We start from the raw sequence: 23,764 nt of genomic DNA on the forward strand, positions 1-23,764 counted from the left end.
GTAATCTGAGGAAAAGCCCATTGGAGAGACCCTAAATAGCCCTCAGGAGGAGGATTGGCCACCTAGTCAGGTATGCACCTATCAGGAGGGGTCTCTGACGTCATCTGCTGGCACTCGCCACTCAGAGGCCTCCAGAGTGCCCCCGCAACTCTGGATTCAAGATGGCAGAGATCTGAGACAAACTGGAGGCGCTCTAGGCACCACCCCTGGGTTGGTGATGAACAGGGGAGTGGTCACTCCCCTTTCCTTTGTCCAGTTTCGCACCAGAGCAGGGACTGGGGGTTCCCTAAACCGGTGTAGACTGGCTTATGCAAGGAGGGCACCATCTGTGCCCTTTAAAGCATTTCCAGAGGCTACCCCTCCCCAGCCTTTAACACCTATTTCCAAAGAGAGAGGGTGTAACACCCTGCTCTCAGAGGAAATGCTTTGTTCTGCCTTCCTGGGACTGGGCTGCCCAGACCCCAGGAGGGCAGAAACCCTGTCTGTGGGTTTGCAGCAGCGGTAGCTGCAGAGAAAAGCCCAGAGAGCTGATTTGGCAGTACTGGGGTCCACAGTGGATCCCCCAGGGTGCATGGAATTGGCTCCCCAATGCCAGATTTGGAATGGGGGGACAATTCCATAATCTTAGACATGCTACATGGCCATATTCGGAGTTACCATTGTGAAGCTACATAGGTTTTGACCGATATGTAGTGCACCTGTGTACTGGTGTCCCCGCACTCACAAAGTCAGGGGAAATGGCCCTGAACTATGCGGGGGAACCTTTGCTAGTGCACGGGTAACCTCACACTTAGTAACTTTGCACCTAACCTTCAACAAGTGAAGGCTAGACATAGGTGACTTATTAGTTACTTAAGTGCAGTGAAAATGGCTGTGAAATAACATGAGCGTTATTTCACTCAGGCTGCAAAGGCAGTCCTGTGTAAAGGTTTGTCTGAGCTCCCTATAAAAATGCTGCAGCCCATATGGATCTTTTGGAACCCCAATACCCTGGGTACCTAGGTACAATATACTAGGGAATTATAAGGGTGTTCCAGTATGCCAACTGAAATTGGTAAAAGTGTTCACTAGCCTACGGTGACAAATTTAAAGGCAGGGAGAGCATAAGCACTGAGGTTCTGATTAGCAGAGCCTCAGTGACACAGTTAGGCAATACACAGCCATACACATTTAGGCCATAAACTATGAGCACTGGGGTCCTGGCTAGCAGGATCCCAGTGAGACTGGCAAAAACATACTGACTTACATGTAAAATTGGGTGTAACATGCCAAGAAAGATGGTACTTTCCTACAGGATGGGAATATGGAAATAAGCATCCTGCAAGTCTAACGCTACCATCCAGTCTCCTGGTCCAAGGAAGACCAGAAGTGAGCCAGGGTGAGCATTTGGAATATCTCCTTCTTTAAGAAGAGATTGAGGGTCCAAAGGTCTAGTATAGGACGTAAGCCCTTGTCTTTTTTGGGCACCAGAAAGTAGCGGGAATAACAACCACAACCTACTTCTCGTGCAGAGATCCTCTCTCTGGCTCCCTTGGCCAAGAGAGCCTCAACTTCCTGGCTGAGAAGTGTCAGATAATCCTCAGGTATACAGCTGAAGGATAGAGGCATGGCTGGTGGGGCAGACTCAAAAGGGAAGGGAGTAGCCCCTTTGAACGATATGCAAAACCCACCTGTCCGTAGTGATGGACTCTGAGGCGCAGGTGATAGCGAATCCTGCCACCAACTGGACCAGAGTGAGGGGACGGACTAGGAGGGTTTGGAGGCTGCAGTGGGGCAGGGGTGGACTGGGCAGACCTCTGGTTCCCTGTCCCATGACCACATGGGATTCCGCGTCCCCGGCCATGCAGCGGCTGAACAGCAAGGGTGGCACAGTGGCTGGGAAAAGGACGCGACACGGAGCCCCTCCGTGGCCACGAAAGGGGCAAAAGGCAGACTTGTTGGGGATGAGGGCCAGTGGAAAGGCCAAGGGACCGAGCCTTAGCCCGGGACTCCTTAAACCTCTCCAGTGCCGAGTCCGCCTGGTCTCCAAAGAGACGGGAGCCATCAGAGTCTGTTGGACATCCCCAGAGAAACCAGATGTTTGTAACTGGTCATAGTGCGTCAAGGCGCAACCGATCTACCCAGAGAGACGGTCATTTCCAGCCCACATCGAATAGTGAACTTTCCCGCATCTCTCCCATCGGTGACAGCTTGGGAGACGATAGCACGGGCCTCCTCCGGCATAGTGCTCATGCATCTATGCCCTCACCTGTGGTGCACTATACCACAGGTGAGGGCATAGATGCATGAGCACTATGCCCCTACAGTGCCTAAGCAAAACCTTAGACATTGTAAGTGCAGGGTAGCCATAAAGAGTATATGGTCTCGGAGTCTGTCAGTTATGAACTCCAGAGTTCCATAATGGCTACACTGAAATCTGGGAAGTTTGGTATCAAACGTCTCAGCACAATAAATGCACACTGATGCCAGTGTGGAATTTATTGTAAAATACACCAGGAGGGCATCTTAGAGATGGCCCCTAAATACCAGTCTGACTCCTAAAGCTAGGCTGGCCAGTTTCTGCCAGCCTGCAACAACCAGACGAGTTTCTGGCCACATGGGGTGAGTGCCTTTGTCACTCTGTGGCCAGAAACAAAGCCTGTACTGGGTGGAGATGCTTCTCACCTCCCCCTGCAGGAACAGTAACACCTGGCGGTGAGCCTCAAAGGCTCATGCCTTTTGTTACAGCACCCCAAGATATCCCAGCTAGTGGAGATGCCCACCCCTCCGGCCACTGCCCCCTCTTGTGGCAGCAAGGCTGGGGGAGATAATGATGAAAACAAGGAGGAGTCATCCACCAGTCAGGACAGACCCTAAGGTGCCCTGAGCTGAGGTGACCCCTACCTTTAGAAATCCTCCATCTTGAGTTCGGAGAATTCCCCCAATAGTAATAGGGATGTGCCCTCCTCCCCTCTGAGAGGAGGCAAAAAGAGGGTGTAGCCACCCTCCAGGACAGTAGCCATTGGCTACTGCCCTCCTGACCTAAACACACCCCTAAATTTAGTATTTAAGGGTGACCCTAAACCCAGGAAATCAGATTCCTGCAAACTATAACAAGAAGGACTGCTGACCTGAAAGCCCTGCAGAGATGACGGAGACAACAACTGACTTGGCCCAAGCCCTACCGGCCTGTCTCCAGACTCAAAGGACCTGCACAACAACGCATCCAGCGGGACCAGCGACCTCTGAGGACTGCCCTGCACCCAAAGGACCAAGAAACTCCAGAGAACAGCGGCACTGTTCAGAAACTGCAACAACTTTGCAACTTTAAAGCATCTTTCAAAGCACTCTCACTTTCCGCCGGAAGTGTGAGACTTCACACACTGCACCAGACGCCCCCGGCTCGAGTTCCGGAGAACCAACACCGCAGAGAGAACTCCCAGGCGACTAAAACAACGTGGACACTTGAGTCGACCTCCCTGCACCCCAACAGCGACACCTGCAGAGAGGATCCAGAGGCTTCCCCCGACTGCGACTGCCTGGTAACAAGCAATCCGAAGCCTGGACCAAGCACTGCACCCGCACCCCCTAGGACCTAGAGGAACCACCAACCAGTGCAGGAGTGACCAGCAGGCGGCCCTCATCCTAGCCCAGTCGGTGGCTGGCCCAAGAAGCCCACCTGTACCCTGCCTGCATCGCCTAAGCGATCCTCGGGTCCCTCCATTGCTTTCAATAGCAAACCCAATGCCTACTTTGACTACTGCATCCGGCCGCCCCTGTGCCGCTGAGGGTGTGTTTTGTGGGCGTGTGAGTGTCCCCCACAGTGCTCTACAAAACCCCCCTGGTCTTTTCCCCCAAAGGAAATGCATTGTTCTGCCTTCCTGGGATTGAGCTGCTCAATCCCCAGGAGGGCAGAAACCTGTCTGTGAGGTGGCAGCAGCTGGGGTTGCAGTGGAAACCTCAGAGAGCTGGTTTGGCAGTACTGGGGGTCCATGGTGGAGCCCCCCAGGGTGCATGGGATTCGCCCCCAATACCAGATTTGGATTGAGGGTTCAATTCACAAACGTAGACACCTCACATGGCTATATTCTGAGTTACCATTGTGAAGCTACATATATGTATTGACATATATGTAGCGCACACTTAACGGTGTCTCCGCACTCACAAAGTCAGGGGAATTGGCCCTGGACACCGTGGGGGCACCTTTGCTAGTGTAAGGGTGCCCTCTTCCACCGTAACTTTGCACCTAGCCTTCAATAAATGAAGTTTAGACATATAGGTGACTTCTAAGTTACCTGGTACAGTGAAAAATGGCTGTGAAATAGTGTGTGCACTATTTCACTCAGGCTGCAGTGGCAGCCCTGAAGAAAGGTTTGTATAAGCTCCTTATGGGTGGCAAAAGAAATGCTGCAGCACATAAGGATCTCCTGGAATCCCAATGCCCTGGGTACCTAGGTACCATATACTAGGGACTTATAAAAGGGGGGGAGGAGGGGGGGGGGTCCAGTGTGCCAATCAGAATTGGAATATGGAGTCATTAAACTACAGAGACAAATTTGGCACACAGACCGAGCATAAGCACTGGAGTTCTGGTTAGCAGAACTCCAGTGACACAGCCAAGCATACCGACAACACATACTTTACAAACTATGAGCACTGGGGTCCTGACTAGCAGGATCCCAGTGAGACAGTAAAAAAACTGACAGGCAGAAATTGGGGGTAACATGCCAAGAAAGAAGGTACTTTCTCACAATGCCAAGAACGGACCCGGTGAGGACAAGGGGTCAATGCAGATCCTTGGAGCCCGAACGCAAAACCATAAGAATGACAAAAATGGGCAATATGGTCTCCCTAAAGTCATTGATTTGTTGCGTTGTCAACTATGACGTAGGGAACTCAGGATACTTCTGGACCAATTGTGGAATCAACTCTTCGGTGAATCAGGAGCAAGACTGGGTGGTACACTGACCCGTTTGACTTCTCTAGAGAAAGAGTATCGGGATGGGTCTGAGTACTGCTTCCTCTTCTTGCATTTACTCTGTGCCTTCGATTTAGTCTTCAACTAGAAGCACCTGTCACAGAAGCAACCTCAAGAGTGACACCACGCTCTTGACTTCAAACCAAGTGGGACTTAAATGATTTCTTCCAGTGTTCGGCAAAGAATAGCTTCTCTTCATGTTAACAGACCGCTTTCGGATTCATAAGGGCACATTTCTCAATCAACTTGGAATCATGCCCTGATTCTAAACACCAAAGGCATAACATATGCAAGTCCTGTCAAGGTTTAAATGCTGTAGGTGTAGAAGATCTGGTTGCCTTAAACAGAGATTGGGGAATTCGTAAGAAAAAATATTGTCAAACCAATGAGAAAAAGGGACTTTGCATTTGAAGGTGCAAAAAGAAAGGCAATGACGTCAATGTGAAGAGGTGGAACTTATAAACTGCTCCTTCACTTACTGCCAGACAGAACAAAGCTGCTGCAAAGCTACATGGTGCCACTTACTGGCATGGGGGAACATTGCTTTGTAAAAGTTTTTGGATTCAGTCTGGCACCTGAGGATATTCTAAAGGTAGGGAATCTGTGGTTAGAAGTATCCATCAGAAGCCTATGGTTAGTAGCCAATATTTTAGGGGATTTGCTTGTGCAAAAAATTCTCACTGCAATGACCACTGTGAGGAAACCGGGTGTGTTGTATGGTGTGGTTGTGAAAACTCAATGTGTAATACACTTAACCACTTTAGGTCGAGTAGGTTTTGTCTGGAAAACCCTCAGCTCAACTCTCAGTAGCTGTGGAACTGAGCAGCAAGTCTTACACATAGGAACAAGTGTAAAGCATTTAACAAGACCCAATCAATTGAAGACGAATAACAACACTCAAATCCAACACCAATTTATAAAAATAGACCATATTTTTAAAAGGTTGTTGTAGGAAGTTGGCTCTGTATATACCATCTCAAACAGAGATAGTGTGCACAGAGTCCAAGGGTTCCCCTTGAAGGCTGATAGTGGTAAAATTAGATAATACTAATGCTCTATTTTGTGGTAGTGTGGTCGAGCATTAGGCTTATCAGAGGGTTGTGTTAAGCACTTGTACACACACTGGCAATAAGTGAGAACACACACTCAAGGACTTAACTCCAGGCCAATAGACTTTTTATATAGAAAAATATAATTTCTTAATTTATTTCAGAACCACAAGATTCAGAATTTAGGTAAGTACATGAATTGTAAGCTAGTTCACACAGATAAGTATGGAACTTTAATTAAAAACAATAGCATACATAGTTTTGGCATAAAATGTCAGTTCCTGGGGGAGGTAAGTAAAGCACTTACAAGTTCAATCTCCTGGGCATAGGCAGCCCACTGTTGGGGGTTCAAGGCAACCTCAGAGCCACTGCACCAGCAACACAGGGCCGGTCAGGTGCTGAGGTCAAAAGGAGGGCCCAAATAACAGGCACCTAGGGAGAACAGGGGTGCACTGGCTCCAGTCTGCTAGCATGTAAGTAACTGCGTCCTTGGGGAGCAGACCGGGGGGTTTTGTAGAGCGCGGAGGGGGGGAGAGAAAGACACACTGGCACACCCTTAGCGGCACAGGGGCTGACGGGTGCCGTATGCAAAGTAGGTGTCGGGTCTGTCGTTGAAAACAATGGAGGGACCCGGGGGTCACTCTAGCGATGCAGGCAGGGCACAGGGGGGCTTCTAGGGCCAGCCACCGACTGGGCTAGGATGTGGGCGGCCTGCTGGTCACTCCTGCACTGGTAGGTGGTTCCTCTCGGTCCTGGGGGCTGCGGGTGCAGTGCTAGGTCCAGGCGTCTGCTTCCTTTGTTACCAGGTAGTCGCTGTCAGGGTGAGCCTCTGGATCCTCTCTACAGGCGGCGCTGTGGGGGTGCAGGGAGGTAAACTCAGGGTATCCACGTCGTTGGAGTCGCCTGGGGGTCCTCTCTGTAGTGTTGGTTGTCCTGAACTCAAGCCGGGGGCGTCGGGTACAGAGTGCGAAGACTCACGCTTCTGGCGGGAAGTTAGAGTCTCTTTAAAGTTGCTTCCTTTGTTGTTGTTTCTGGACAGAGCAGCTGTCCTCGGGAGGTTCTTGGTCCTTTAGGTGCAGGTCAGTCCTCTGAGGTCACTGGTCCCGCTGGATGAGTCGCTGTGCAGGTTCTTTGAGTCTGGAGACAGGCCGGTAGGGCTGGGGCCAAGTCAGTTGTTGCCTTCGGCATCTCTGCTGGGCTTTCAGGTCAGCAGTCCTCCTATCTTCAGGTTGCAGGAATCTGATTAGGGTCGCCCCTAAATACTCAATTAAGGGGTGTGTTTAGGTCTGTCAATGGCTACTGTCCTGGAGGGTGCCTGCTCCCTGAGGGGAGGGGGCACATCCCTATTCCTATTGGGGGAATCCTCCAAAACCAAGATGGAGGATTTCTTAAGGCAGGGGTCACTCCAGCTCAGGGCACCTTAGGGGCTGTTCTGACTGGTTGGTGACTCCTCCTTGTTTTTCTCATTATCTCCTCTAGACTTGCTGCCAAAAGTGGGGTCTGTGTTCGGAGGGGGCAGGCATCTCCACTAGCTGGGATGCCCTGGGGTGCTGCAACAAAAGGCATCAGCCTTTGAGGCTCACTGCCAGGTGTTACGGTTCCTGCAGGGGGAGTTGAGAGGTACCTCCAAACAGTACAGGCTTTCTTCCTGGCCAAAGAGTGACAAAGGCACTCACGCCATGTGGCCAGAAAATCGTCTGGTTGTGGCAGACTGGCAGAAACTGGTCAGACTAGCACTAGGAGTCGGACTGGTATTCAGGGGGTATCTCTAAGATGCCCTCTGGGTGTATTTTATAATAAACCCCACACTGGCATCAGTGTGCATTTACTGTGCTGAGAAGTTTGATACCAAACTTCCCAGATTTCAGTGTAGCCATTCTGGAACTGAGGAGTTCGTAATTGACAGACTCCCAGACTGTAGGAGGCTGGCCTGGCTTATAGTGGGTACCTTGTGGTACTTACACCTTGTGCCAGGTCCAGTTATCCCTTATTAGTAGATTAGAGGTGTTCTACCAGCTTAGGCTGATAGAGGTAGCTATAGCAGAGCAGCTTAGGCCTAACTAGGAGACATGCAAAGCTCCTACTAAACAACTTATATCACTTAGCACTATATCATAAGAAACACAATACTCCGAGTTACTAAAAATAAAGGTACTTTATTTCAGTGACACTATGCCAAAAGTATCTCAGAGGCTATACTCCCTTAGGAGGTAAGTAATATACACAAAATATATACACACAAACCAAATCAGGTAAGTAAACAGTTAGAAAAGTAGTGCAAACACTGTAGAACACAATAGAATGCAACAGGAGAAAATAGGCCTAGGGGCAACACAAACCATATACTCCAAAAGTGGAATGCAAACCCCGAAGGGACCCCAGGCCTAGAGTAGTGTGTAGAGGGTCGCTGGGAGTGTAAGAAAACACTAAGGGTGTCCAAGATACCCCACCCAAAGACACTGAAAAGTAGGAGTAAAGTTACCCTACTACCCCAAAAACAAACTAAAGTCGTGATAGGAGATTCTGCAAAGGCAACCACTGACTGCAAAGCACTGAAGACGGATTCCTGGACCTGTAAAAGAAGGGGGCCAAGTCCAACAGTCACGCAGGTGTCTAGGGGGGAGGTGGGGGGTCAGGAGCCCACTAAACCCCCGGATGAAGGTGCAAAAGGACTGCCTCCGGGTGGAAAAAGCAGAAGATTCTGCAAAAACGGAAGGTGCCAGAAACTTTTCCTTTGGTCAGAAGATGTCCCACGGCGTGCTGGAGGATGCAGAGTTGTTTCCACACAGGAAGACCGCAAACAAGCCTTGTTAGCTGCAAGAGTCGCGGTTGAGGATTTTGGGGCCTGCCAGGGCCCAGGAAGGACCAGGAGGTCGCCCTTTGGAGGAGGAGACAGAGGGGGCGCTCAGCAACACAGAGAGCCCACGCAGAAGCAGGTAGCACCCGCTGAAGCACCTGAACAGGCACTAAGAAAATCTGAGGACGACGGTCGACTCAGAGCAACAAAGGAGGGTCCTACGACGTCGGAGTCCAACTCAGCGAGTTGGGCAATGCAGGACGGAGTGCTGGGGACCTGGGCTAAGCTGTGCACAAAGGAAGTCTTGCAAAAGTGCACAGAAGGCCGAGCAGCTGCAGTTTACGCAGTACACAGGATTACTGTCTGGCGTGGGGAGGCAAGGACTTACCTCACCTCCCACCAAATTTGAACAGAAGAGCCACTGGACTGTCGGGGACACTTGGATCCAGCTCCTGTGTTCCAGGGACAAAGCTCGTCAGGATGAGAGGGGACCCAGAGGACCGGTGATGCAGAAGTTTGGTGCCTGCGTTTGCAGGGGGAAGATTCCGTCGACCCACAGGAGATTTCTTCTTGGCTTCCAGTGCAGGGTGAAGGCAGACAGCCCTCAGAGCATGTATCACCAGGAAACAGTCGAGCAAGCCGGCAGGATGAGGCGCTACAATGTTGCTGGTAGTCTTCTTGCTACTTTGTTGCGGTTTTGCAGGCGTCCTGGAGCAGTCAGCGGTCGATCCTTGGCAGAAATCGAAGAGGGAAGTGCAGAGGAACTCTGGTGAGCTCTTGCATTCCTTATCTGATGAGATACCCACAGGAGAGACCCTAAATAGGCCACAGAGGAGGATTGGCTACAGAGAAAGGTAAGCACCTATCGGGAGGGGTCTCTGATGTCACCTGCTGGCACTGGCCACTAAGAGCTGTCCATTGTGCCCTCACACTTCTGCATCCAACATGGCAGAGGTCTGGGACACACTGAAGGAGCTCTGGGCACTTCCCCTGGGAGGTGCTGGTCAGGGGAGTGGTCACTCCCCTTTCCTTTGTCCAGTTTTGCATCAGAGCAGGGCTAGGGGTATCCCTGAACCAGTGTAGACTGGCTTATGCAAGGAGGGCACCATCTGTGCCCTTCAAAGCATTTCCAGAGGCCAGGAGAGGCTACTCCTTCCAGGCCCTTCACACCTATTTCCAAAGGGAGAGGGTGTAACACCCTCTCTCAGAGGAAATCCTTTGTTCTGCCTTCCTGGGACTGGGCTGCCCAGGCCCCAGGGTGGCAGAAACCTGTCTGAGGGTTGGCAGCAGCAGTAGCTGCAGAGAAAACCCTGGAAAGTTAGTTTGGCAGTATCCGGGCTCTATGCTGGAGACCCGGGGATGCATGGAATTGTCCCCCCCAATACCAGAATGGTATTGGGATGACAATTCCATGATCCTAGACATGTTACATGGCCATGTTCGGAGTTACCATTGTGACGCTACATATAGGTGTTGACCTATATGTAGTGCACATGTGTAATGGTGACCCGCATTCACAAAGTCCAGGGAATTTGCCCTGAACAATGTGGGGGCACCTTGGCTAGTGCCAGGGTGCCCACACACTAAGTAACTTAGCACCCAACCTTCACCAGGTGAAGGTTAGACATATAGGTGACTTATAAGTTACTCAAGTGCAGTGGTAAATGGCTGTGAAGTAACGTGGATGTTATTTCCCTCAGGCTGCAGTGGCAGGCCTGTGTAAGAATTGTCAGATCTCCCTATGGGTGGCAGAAGAAATGCTGCAGCCCATAGGGATCTCCTGGAACCCCAATACCCTGAGTACCTAGGTTCCATATACTAGGGAATTATAAGGGTGTTCCAGTGTGCCAATCAGAATTGGTCAAATGTGTCACTATCCTGCAGTGACAATTTTAAAGGCAGAGAGAGCATAAACACTGAGGTTCTGGTTAGCAGAGCCTCGGTGATACAGTTAGGCACCACACAGGGAACACATAAAGGCCACAAACCTATGAGCACTGGGGTCCTGGCTAGCAGGATCCCAGTGACACAAACATACTGACAACATAGGGTTTTCACTATGAGCATTGGGCCCTGGCTAGCAGGATCCCAGTGAGACAGTAAAAACACCCTGACATATACTCATAAACAGGCCAAAAGTGGGAGTAACAAGGCTAGATAGAGGCTACCATATACTCTTTATGGCTGCCCTGCACTTACAATGTCTAAGGTTTTGCTTAGACACTGTAGGGGCATAGTGCTCATGCATCTATGCCCTCACCTGTGGTATAGTGCACCCTGCCTTAGAGCTGTAAGGCCTGCTAGAGGGGTGACTTACCTATGCCACAAGCAGTCGGATGTGGGCATGGCACCCTGAGGGGAGTGCCATGTCGACTTAGTCATTGTCTCCCCACCAGCACATACAAGCTATGAGGCAGTGTGCATATGCTGAGTGAGAGGTCCCCAGGGTGGCATAAGACATGCTGCAGCCCTTAGAGACCTTCCCTGGCAGCAGGGCCCTTGGTACCAGAGGTACCGTTTACAAGGGACTTATCTGTGTGCCAGGGCTGTGCCAATTGTGGGAACAAAGGTACAGTTTAGGGAAAGAACACTGGTGCTGGGACTTGTTAGCAAGATCCCAGCACATTTTTAATCGTAACTAGCATCAACAAAAGGCAAAAAGTTAGGGAGTAACAATGCCAAGGAAGGCATTTCCCTACAATTGTAGACAATAGAATGGAAAAGATTCACTAGAGGGTTCAGAATATATGAATCTTACAAGCAATAATAATCAGCACAATTTCACTCAACCGCCAACAAGCCTTGGCAAAGTCAAGGAATTGGACACTTGGAAACTTTCTCAAAGAAAATTTTAATGCGCGTCAAGGCAGTTGGGCGCCCATCTCCAGCAGGGAGCTAGTCAGAGGGACCAACATAGTCCTCAAGAACAGTTAACTTCACGGGGTGAGCAGTCCTCAATGGACTCCCCTTCAGTGGTCCTGATGCAAGGGATGAAGGATGCTTAAGATGCTCTAAGGATGCAGTGCGGTTGATGGGAAGTCTTCCTGCAGGGATTTTTTAGTCCACGAAAGTGGTAAGTAGGTCCTGGTTGCAGGGTCGACGTTCCACAAAGTCCTCTTCAGTCTGGCTGAAGTCTAGTAGCCACTGGACCACCAGTCGACAGTCATCACAGTCACAGGCCAAACCTTCCTGGGTTGGTAACTTTCATTCTGACGGACCCAGTGACTGACAGTACTCCCGGGCTCCGCCAACTCAGGTGAAGCTCTGTGCATCGGGTCTTGGTCCTCGGTGCTGCACGGTGGAAATGGTATCCACTTGAAAATGTTGGTCTACCAACTTGCCCCAGCAGGCTTCTTCAACTGTTGTGTCCCTGTGCTGTAAAGAGGAGGCCAGTCAAGTGGCTCTTTGAGTTCATTTGGCTTGACTGGGCTCTGGAGACAGGGCCCCACAAGCAGCACAAGGCAGGCACAGTCCATCTCTGCGCTAGCCACTAGCTGCAGCAGGTGCACTCATCGTTGGTGCAACCTCTCTTTGCAGATCCATTGGTGCAGCAGGGCAGTCCTTCCAGGTCAGTCGAGGTCTGGGTGTCTGGGGTGCCCACTTTTATGCTCGGAAAGTGCCCTCAGTGCATGATGCGGTAGGTAGCCAAAGGGCTACCAGGTTCCCTTCCACCTGGTGACCACGCCATGTGTGGCATCTGGCTATCCCAGGCTGCACCTTTCTGCCCACTTACAAGATGGCAAGATCCCTCTCTTGGTATACAGACCTCCCTTAACATCTGGATGTGGCTACCTCAGGGCTATACATCCCTGGTGAACAGAGTTTGGTAATGAGTTTCCCTTCTCTGCCTCCCTTGCTAGCCTGTCTACCTCAACAATGGAGCAGCCCTTCCCCTGGTGCTATGCATCAGCCTTCAAAGGTGGCTTCACCTTTGAAGCCTGCCTTTTGGGGCTAACACTCAAGTTGCTTCCTGCAGGAGGGTCCCTGGCCTGCAATCCCGTTTTGTTATTATTCCTGAGAGTCGTTAGCACATCTCTCATCTATCCAGGAGAGCAGAAGGATGTCTTGTGGAGCAGGCTCCATGTGTGCCCTTAAATCAAACAAAGTTAGAGCTTTGCCAAAGCTGCACACTGCAACACGTTACATTAATTTTCACTTGAGATAAAAGCCGGGCTTTATGTAATGAGTTGGTTGATACCTCTGAGTGCCTACTTTGGTCACACCATTCAGGAGTCAGCACAGCTGAGGGGTCAGTGTGTAAACCTGTACTTGCCAAATGGGCAACCAAGCCTTTCCACAGTAATACGCCAGTTTTGCTTTTTTTACTGACAGGACTGCCTGGGTCATATGTTGCAACCTGCCTTTAAGGCTCAGTAGGCCTGCTAGAGGAGTGACTTACACGCAATACCTAGGATAGAGGTGGCTATTGCTTTCGATTGCAAAGGCGAGTTAGTAGTGTACAACTGCTCTACCAGCCTACAGTGATGGACTGGGGGACTTGTTTTACTTGGGGGACCTACAGGGTGGCACAATCAGTGCTGCAAGCCCTGAGTACCAGAGTACCATTTACTAGAGACTTACAGGTAAGTCAGCCATTTCCAATTGGGTATAGCCAATTGGACAAACACTTTAGGGTCACGGCACTGAGGTCTTATTAGCAGGCCTCCGTGCACTCAAAGTTGAAAGACCCTGGAAGTGAATGCACAAAAAGAGGCATTTCCCCACAAGCACGGTCCCACAATTACCAATGCTTTACAGGTGTACTTCAGTTCCACACCACAGAAGGCTAATATCAACAACAGTACAGTTATAATGGAACTTGGTGCAAAATTAACAATTACAAATATAACAGACATACCTGTCCGCCAAAGAACAGTATCGTAGAAAAAAGAAAACTCCATCTCTGTGTGATGCTCCAGGGAAGCCCAACCTCTTGGTGCGGTCACGTATATGTAAGAAACGTAGAGTGGCACATGTACAGTAAGGAAGGATTGAGCAGAATCCCGCACCTGTCAAAGAAAAGATGATGTTAAAAGAAGATCACACCCTCATCCCTTAGGAATTTATTATTTTATGAGCAGGCCATTGTGACCATACATTTAAATGTGATGGAGCTGTCACTATCACAATATAGCCAAACTGCAAAGAAAGGAAAGCAATTCAGGTGAGCAAGCTGCTTTGAGGTCAAAATAAGCATTCCTCACTATCGCTTAAGTATTGTGGTGTTTGCATTTATTATTTGGCTTTCCAGATCAGCTTCTGGGTGGAGTCCATAGATCCACTACACTGTTGTTCCTTGTGGAAATCTTTGGATTCCTCATGTCTGCTACTGAGTGGCCCTCCACCGACTCACTACAGTGGTGCCTTATGGATACTTTAGCATCCCTATCTCTGATTCAATGTGAATCAACCAGAGCAGGTTTTTGGTATCTTGTGGACATATTTGGATTCCCCTGCTCTGTTATACTGTGGACTCTTAGAAACATTACAGTGGTATTGTAGGAAGTTGGCTCTGTATATACTATTTCAAAGTAAGAAATAGTGTGCACAGAGTCCAAGGGTTCCCCTTAGAGCTAAGATAGTGGCAAAAGTAGATAATTCTAATGCTCTATTTTGTGGTAGTGTGGTCGAGCAGTAGGCTTATCAGAGGGTAGTGTTAAGCATTTGTTGTACACACAGAGGCAATAAATGAGTAACACACACTCAAAGACTTACTCCAGGCAAATAGGTTTTTATATTGAAAAATATATTTTCTTAGTTTATTTTAAGAACCACAGGTTCAGGATTTACAGTTAATACTTTAAATGTAAGGTACTTCACTTAGCTTATTGCCAGTTTTACAAAGAATGTATGTGATATTGCTTTCATTCAAAGTACCTAAAGTATCTATTTTCAAAGTGGACAGAGTACAAACATCAACAGTTCCTGGGGGAGGTAAGTAAAGGTTAGTTTTGGAGGTAAGTAAAACACTTACAAGTCTCACGTTTGGGGCATAGGCAGCCCACCATTGGGGGTTCAAGGCAACCCCAAAGTTACCACACCAGCAGCTCAGGGCCGGTCAGGTGCAGAGGTCAAAGAGGTGCCCAAAACACATAGGTGCCTATGGGGAACAGGGGTGCTCCGGTTCCAGTCTGCCAGCAGTAAGTACTTGCGACCTCAGGGGGCAGACCAGGAGGGTTTTGTAGAGCACCGGGGGACACACGAGAAGGCACACAAAGTACACCCTCAGCGGCACTGGGGCAGCCGGGTGCAGTGTGCAAAGCATGTGTTGGGTTTTAGATTGAAAACAATGGAAGGACCCGTGGGTCACTCTAGCATTGCAGGCAGGCATTGGGGGGGGGGGGGGGGGGGGGGGGCTTCTCGGCACAGCCACCACCTGGGCTAGGCAGAGAGTCGCCTGGGGGTCGTTCCTGCACTGAGGTTCGGTCCCTTCAGGCCCTGGGGGCTGCGGTGATGTGTTGGTTCCAGGCATCGGGTCCCTTGTTACAGGCAGTCCCGGTCGGGGGGGGGGGGCCTCTGGATTCTTTCTGCAGGTGTCGCTGTGGGGGCTCAGGGTCATCTCTGGTTACTCACGGGCTCGCAGTCGCCGGGGAGCCCTCCCTGAGGTGTTGGTTTTCTGCACGTCTAGCCGGGGGCGTCTGGTGCAGTGTGTGAAGTCTCACGCTTCCGGCAGGAAACGTGAAGTCTTTGAAAGTTGCTTCTTTGTTGCAAAGAAGTAGCTGGTTTTAAACAGGGCCGCGGTTCACAGGAGTTTCTTGGTCCTGTAGTACAGGGCAGTCCTCTGAGGCTTCAGAGGTCGCTGGTCCCTGTCGGATGCGTCGCTGGAGCAGGTTTTTGAAGTTGGAGACAACCGGTAGGGCAGAGGCCAAATCAGTTGTCAACTTCCTCCCTCTCTGCAGGCTTGTAGGTCAGCAGTCCTTCTTTCTTCAGGTTGCAGGAATCTGATTTCCTGGGATCTGGGGAGCCCCTAAATACTGAATTTAGGGGTGTGTTTAGGTCTGGGAGGGAAGTAGCCAATGGCTACTGTCCTTGAGGGTGGCTACACCCTCTTTGTGCCTCCTCCCTGTGGGGAGGGGGGCACATCCCTAATCCTATTGGGGGACTCCTCCAAACTCAAGATGGAGGTTTTCTCAAGGCTGGGGTCACCTCAGCTCAGGGCACTTTAGGGGCTGTCCTGCTTGGTGGGTGACTCCTCCTTGTTTTTCTCATTATCTCCTCCAGCCTTGCCACCAAAAGTACGGGGCAGGGGCCGGAGGGGCGGACAGCTCCACTAGCTGGGATGCCCTGGGGCGCTGTAACAAAGGGGGTGAGCCTTTGAGGCTCACCACCAGGTGTTACAGTTCCTGCAGGGGGAGGTGAGAAGCACATCCACCCAGTACAGGCTTTGTTCCTTGCCACAGAATGACAAAGGCACTCTCCCCATGTGGCCAGCAACATGTTTGGTGTGTGGCAGGCTGGCAGGAACTGGTCAGCCTACACTAGAAGTCGGTTATGTATTTAGGGGGCATCTCTAAGATGCCCTCTGGGTTTATGTTACAATAAATTGCACACTGGCATCAGTGTGCATTTCTTGTGCTGAGAAGTTTGATACCAAAGGCAAAAAGTTAGGGGGTAAGCATGCCAAGAAAGCATTTCCTTACAGGTATCATTTGGAGAATGTTGGGTTCTCGGTCATTGCTTCTTGGTGTCACCAGCAAAATCCACTACGTTGGCATCTATCATTATTTGGTAGAATGTTTATTAGTTCTGAATTAAGCACCCCACTAGGGTGGTCTGTGGTTATCTTCAGAACCACTCTGACTGATGCTTAATAGATCCAGCCCGGTTTTTAATTTCAACATGCCCAGTTGCCAGAAGATGTCAATTTGGTAAAGTATTTATGATAGGTATAAGCAGGTACCATAATCTTCCTCACACAGCTCGCAGCTTCATGCCAAGTTTAAGCTCTGCTACACGTTTGCTTCAACAAGACTAGATCACATTTAAAAGCCTTGAGAACATCATCGGAAGTGTCCCCACAGAGTTATTTAAAAACACCGTCTATCAATTGTACATATCAGAGTAGGTACGTATTCAACCATTCAGAAAGCCCTTTGAGCCTTGAAGAGGTTAGAAATTGTTATACAAAACGCCAATAGCAAAACAATACTACATGATTAAATTTATATTACATTTTGTATTTGTTTTTTTTACGTGATGCTACTCATGTTCTGCTGTCTGCCTGGTAGTCCAGGTTATGTTGATGGTAAATTCTGTATGAATAAAAGCTACCTGAGATAATGTCGGTTCTGCAAAGTGTACATTCTTTTAGGTAACTGTCACACCTACAGAAGCAGTACTGGAACTGTGAGGGAGGGTTGGACGAATGGTAAAAAAAAAAATGAAATAGAATTATGGTGAACACCATAGCTTTTTTGCGAGTATCCGTGAAGCTCTAACACGCATTTCCACATTTACCTACTTGTGATGTCAAACATGTTTATTTCAGTTTTGTCTACTTGTACTTTCAGAATATGGCCACCATCGAACATTTCCACACCATATGTATCAAATCCTCTTTCTCAGCACTGCATCTAAGGCAGATGTCAGTGTTGTGGACAGATCCTATGGATAAATGCTGGCATGCCTTATGCCCTATTGAGATTTTCATAGATGGAGCTTGAAATTGACACTGCTGCTTCTTTCAAGAATAATAGTGAGCACTCTATCCTACTCCAAATCTGTCAGACATAGCTGGAACCTACCAATCCATTTACTTCTTATCCAGAGCTGCACTCCGTGAGCTTGGGGTAAAGCACTTCATAGAATTACATAAATACCCCTCTCCGGGTAAAAACAATTCTGAGTGCATCTCAGGGGCTCCCCTAGAAAGCAATCTAACCACCCTAATTGCCCCCAAGCAATCAAATGCAGAAAATAAATTGCCCCACGTGTAGAAAAGTACCCTCTTTTTGGCATGGTTACCCCCACTTATTGCCTGCTACCAGTGTGCTTAGACCGTTTTCACTGGGATCCTGCAACCAGGACCCCAGTGATTTGTGCTCTCTTCCTCCAAGTTGGGTTAACCTGGACCTTTGTGCACTCCGCAAACTGGCATACTGGTATCACCTTGTAAGTCCCTAGAATATGGCACGTAGGTACCCAGGGGATTGGGACACCAAGGGTCCCCCATGGGCTGCAGCATGTATTATGCCACCCATGGGAGTCCACGCAAAATGTGTCTGCCGGCCAGCCATTGAAGCCTGCATAAAGAGGTGCATGCACCCTTTCACCACAGGTCACTATATCAGGTCAATGTTAGTCACCCCTATGGTGGGGCACTTTCAGCCCAAAGGGAAGAGTGCAGGTCTGTGTGTGTGATGGCACCACTGCATGTGCAAAGGTTCCCCTATGAACTCTAGTTCCATTACACTGGACTTCGTAAGTGTGGGGAGGCCATTTTTCCTGTGTAATGGACACAGGTCACTCACTACCTGTGCCCAGCTACATAATGGTAACTCCAACCCTTGGCATGTATGGCATCAAACATGTCAGAATCATACCTCTAATACTGTTGCCAGTATTGGTTGCATGATTCCATGCACTCTGGGGGCTCCTTAGAGGACCCCCCCAGTAATGCTCCTACCAAACTGCCAGGGTTTTCCAGGCAGCCTGCGGTGCTGCAGCCCTTCAGACAGGTTTCTGTCCTCCTGCTGCTTGACCAGCTCAGGCATAACAAAGGATTTCCTGTGGGAGAGGGGAGGCAGCACCCTCTCCCTTAGAAAAAGGTGTGACAACGCTTGGGGAGGGGTAGCCTCCCCAAGCCATCAGTATGCTTTCAAGGGCACATTTCGTGCCCTCTTTGCATTAACCGGTGTGCACCAGCTCAGGGACCCCCGTTCCCTGCTCTTGGGCGTAACTGCACAAGGGGAATGACCACTCCCCTGTCCATCACCACCACAAGGGTGGTGCCCAGAGTTACTCCAGGTGGCCTCTCGATTCTGCCACCTTGAAACCAAGATGGGCAGAGGCCCACGGGAGCATCTGAGTGGCCAGGTCAGGCAGGTGATGTCAGAGACCCCTAATAATGGGTGTTCACCATGAAAGGTGACCAAACTCCCCTTTAGGGCTATTTGGGGACTCCCTTGCGGGTGGGTCCCCAGATTCGACATGCATGACTCCATCAGGACTCCTCTGTATTGTTTACCTCTGCTCCAGGACACTGGAACCGCAACTGAACACTTCAGGAACCCGCAAGACTGCAACTCCCAAGACGACCTCCCTTTGCAACATTGTTTCCCGGGCTCCTCCAGTAACTGCAACATTCCCCCGACTGTGCATTCTCTGGGGTCGACAAGACTTCAGCTGCACAAGGAAGCAAGAACAAATCTCTCTTGCAGTGAAGGAGTCACTCCCCTGCATCTGCAGGCAGAACATTGACAACAAAAACATAATCTGACAGAAATATCATGATCTAAATATCATTTATATTATTAGGTATAACGGGGTGATATATTTTATAAATGATGTGTAGGACACAACATTTTTGTCAGACTTTTTAGGCCACAATATTTTGGGACCAACGTGTCCTATGCCCCATGTATCAAACAAGTAAAATCATCTGTCCATATCATAGTTGGTCAACATAAAGTTGTGCTACTTCCATCAACTACAGGAATAAATTCAGATATTTTACTGCCAGGTCAGCAACATTAAATATGCCCATCTCGCTCCCATTCTGTAGTCTAGCTGATAATGCCATCTAGATTATGTGCCACAGTCCCAATCGGATATGGAACACCACTGGCAAACCATAGCCTTCCTCTCCTCAAATATGAGTATGTGGCAGAGTACAAGTTAGTGCTTCATTTTCTACACACCCTACAAGATTCATCAGCTTAAATGTGTGTCGTGCAGGAAAGCAATATTAACCGTGCTTCAATTTAAAAATGAGAACATTCTAAACCCTGGGTAAAATATTTCAGTTGCAGGACATTCCAGGCCATTTTCTTAACTCCAACTGCTACTGCAAATAATTTCACCAATTTTCAAAACATTTATCTACATCCAACCTCCACTCCATCGTCCACCACAGAGTACCCAGCTAAACAAACAAAAACCCCACTCTGAAAAATATAATAGATACATTTCAAATCAGAACATTTGTTCTCTTTTGTGTTCAATAACAACCTCGGTTCTGGAAGAATTCAAAACATGTTCGCGGTTGCTTTCGCCACCATATCCCACCTACCTCCAAATATAAAACTCAACTAAACCACAACATACAGTATTTAACGAATATGCAAAGAAGAATGACCTTTAGGCCACAGTCTTAGTGCTTTCCCAAGCCACAGTCTGTTTTGTCCTCATTCCCTGTCACTCCCGAGATCCTAACTGGCCTCAGCTTTTCCACTTCCCTCATTTCCAGGTCCGCTCTAGCTGTCTTCCTGTGTGATCCATAAGGTTTAAACCCAGGCATCGATCCTGTCCCATGAAGTCTTTAGGAAAGTAAAAAAAAACAATGATTACCTCTGCTCTAACTATTCTCAGTTACGCCGGGAAATGGAGCATGTACTTTATTTTACTTTCGTCAGAATACTTCAGATGACGCACCTGTTGGGTCTAAACAGGAGAACTTTGTAGCACCAAAGCTACTACTGAATCTAACTAGCCATCACAGAGCTCAGCAATATTGCATCTACATTTTCTGGTGGATACAATGACTGTAGATCATCATCTTGTGAATATTCCCCAGGTGTCAGAAGAGAACTGGAAACGTCAAAACAGTACTTTTGTATGCCAGTAGATATAGTTGTGCATCTCTACACTGGCATCCTTTCACGCCGCATAAAAGTGCCACCCATGCACATTGACATCCGCTGCTTTCTAGGCTGTCCACGCCCCTCTGAGCCCATTGGCAAAGTGTCATCACCAGTGAGCAGACCTTTGGATTGGGAACTTTTTAGATAGAAAAATGCAAAAAAAAATGCCTATCTGGATTAACCAGGCTGTCCAGACAATAGTGCTTCGCCAACACATGGAGTTACAACCAAGTAGTAGCCAGACATATCCAGAACAGTCACTCCACATGCCAACACACTGGTAGCATCTTTGGCTCAGGTGGAAGGAGCCTGCAAATTTTTCCGGGTTTGCTTCTTGGCCAGCAGATTTCAATGCAAAGAAGGATTCATGGACAGATGGTCCTCTTCTGCACTGCCTTGCCCTTGTTTACTTCAGTGAATCACACAAACAGCTGATCGCTCACATGATGTTCTCTTGTACAATTGATGTAAAAGCTAAGGGTCCTTTTAGGTTTCAGTCTGTGGAGTCTCTCTTCCTTAAGAAAGGTGAGGTAGCATAAAGAATGCTGGTAGGGTGGTGTTTTCCCAGACGTGAAAAGGAGACACCACTTTTGGAAGAAAGGAAATCTTGGGTACTGATGACCAGCCTGCCTGGTAGAAAGTAGTGTAAGGTAGGTTGATTGAGAAAGTTTGAAGCAGACTCACCCACTGTGCCGTTATTATGGCACTGAGGAACACTCAGTAAGAAGCAGAAGTGGACATCTGTGCAGTGGTTTAAAAGAAAGTATACATTAGTAAGGGGGAGACCAGGGTGAGGTCCCACTGGAACATGTTAAAGGGAAAAGGTGGAAGCAAATGCTACAAACCCTTCAGAAAACGCATCACAGTGGGTTATTTAAACAAAGAGTGCTGATCTGCAAACGGCCAAAAGAGCAGGCAGTTACACCTTAACTGAGCCCAAAGAAAGTCCTTGCTGGACCAGGTTAAACATAAAACACAACACTTTGAATAGATGTGATAGAAGATCCTCCAGAGATGGCAGCCTGTTCGGAATACAGATGCTCAGAAGTTCTGGATTCCACACACTCCATGCTCAATCCTGTGTGAACAGGATGACTCTGGCCCAGTTGTTACTGATCTTCTCCAGAACCTGTGTCAAGAAAAATATCTACGTGATGGAGTACAGGAGTCCTGAGTTTCCATCTATCCTGAATGCGTCAGAGAGAAAGCGAGAGAGAGCACAAAAGAGAAAATAAAAGAGAAAGAAAGAAAAAAAAAATGAGAGAGAGAGAGAAAGAGGCGCCTTGTAAATGACAATGTGCAAAACTGCTGATATAACACACACTCAACTGTGGCAAAAAGATCGATCCAAGGTTCTCCCTATTTCCGGAATCTTTCAGTGCCTCCAGATGTAACTGCCAATCATGATCTGTTAGGCATCAGCAGCAGAGTTGATCCTCCCTGGTCTTTAGAGATCCCGCCAGGTGGTGTACCACCAGGAAAATCACAGCCATAACCAGAGGCAAACAGCCCCCTGACACACCTCACCCACAATGTTTGTTACAATACCACATGGCAGTGGTGTTATCCATGAGCACATGCGCCAGCCTCCCTTTGATGAACAGCAGGAAGGCCTCAATTCCAAGTGGATGGTACGCAGCTCCAAAAGGTTAATGTGGAGCTGAGACTCCACTGGAACCCAGATGCCGCTGACCTCAACTTCTCCCAATCAGCCACCTCAAATGCGAAGTAATATCGGTCACCACGGTTAACTCTCGGTGGGGTAAGGGAGAAGGCTCTACAGCTCACCCAATGGCAGTCCAGATAGCACCATTGCATGTCTCTTCAGGTCTCCTCTGAAATCTGGACATGGTTGGAGAGATCCCCTTGATGCTTTGGCCCCTGTAGAACCTACATAAGTGATCTGGTGTGCTTGGCCAGCCAGATGCAGGATTCCATATGTCCCAGCAACATCAGAGTCATGCTCACTTTGATTCAGGACAGAGGCTAAAACATCAGGATCACCGCCCCAGTGTCCTGGAATTTCCATTCCAGGGGGAAGGCACAAAACTGCATAGTGTCCAGAATGTCTTTGATGAAAGGGAGCATCTTTGAAGGAGTCAGGTGTGAGTGACTTTGGCATGCTGATAGTGAACCCCAACAATGTTAAGATGTTTGCTGTAGTCTACAGGTGGGTGACAACTGGCTGGGGTGAGCACGCGATCAGCCAGTCATCATGGTAAGGGAAAACTGGAACCCTTGACCTCCAAGGATGTGCTGCAGTCCTAGTCATCACTTTCGTGAACACCCAACGGGCACTGGTGAGGTCAAAAGGGAGCCAATGAACTGAAAATTCTCCTGCTCCATTGCGAACCAACAGGCAGTGCCTGTAGGATGGAGATGTGGAAATAAGCAATTTGCAGGTCCAACACTACCCTCTAGTCTCCTGGGTCAAGGGCAGAGAAGTCCTGGGCCAGGGCCAGCATCTTAAATTTCTGCTTCCACAGGAAGGTATTGAGAGGGCGAAGGTCTAAATCAGCACAAAAGATTCTGTCTCCCTTCGGAACCAGAAAGTAGCAGAAATGATAAACACAGCCTACTTATGATACTGGCATCCTCTCTATGGCTCCTTTGGCCAGGGGAGCCTGCACTTCCTGTTGCAAAAGCGTCAGGTGGTCCGCCATCAGCCATTCTGTAGCTGCTGGAAGGTATGGCAGGGTGACAAGTAATGTTAGGGTATAAGCCTGCTGGACAATTGGTAGGACCCACTTCTCTGACATTATTGCCCACCACCCTGGCAGAATATATAAGATCTTGCCTTCGACAGTGCTTCAAAGAAAATGCTTAAAGTGGTTTTGAGGCTTCAGCAGTGGCGGGAGATTGTACTGCATACTGCTGTCATTACCATATTGCTGTCATTAGTCTGTCGGTACCACAGCCTCGGCTTTGAAATGACTGTTGGATTTGCTTAGCAGATTAAACTGATGGCAGTATTGGAAGCCCTTACCATCGCAACAGAAGTGGAGAAACTGCTGGTACAGCTAACTTGGCAGATGGACATGTCCAAGAAGCAAGATTTGGCCCTACCATCTTAAAAGTGCTCACGGGCTAGATCTGTCTGCTCAACAAAAAGGCGAGAGCCACTGAAAGGCATGTCCATTAGTACGCACTGAATATTGCA

General features: G+C 48.9%; 1 protein-coding gene across 1 annotated transcript in view; it reads right to left on the reverse strand.

Moving 5' to 3' along the window:
• The window catches only part of LOC138253616 (extracellular matrix organizing protein FRAS1-like), a 241,936-nt gene that overhangs the window by 131,038 nt on the left and 87,134 nt on the right, over window positions 1-23,764 (reverse strand). The window contains exon 2 of the mRNA XM_069205797.1: window positions 13,662-13,812. Coding sequence (XP_069061898.1) covers window positions 13,662-13,812 — 151 coding nt within the window. The remainder of the gene's footprint in view (window positions 1-13,661; window positions 13,813-23,764) is intronic.

The sequence above is a fragment of the Pleurodeles waltl genome, chromosome 1_2 (assembly GCF_031143425.1).
Source record: "Pleurodeles waltl isolate 20211129_DDA chromosome 1_2, aPleWal1.hap1.20221129, whole genome shotgun sequence".
In the NCBI taxonomy this organism is placed as follows: domain Eukaryota; kingdom Metazoa; phylum Chordata; class Amphibia; order Caudata; family Salamandridae; genus Pleurodeles; species Pleurodeles waltl.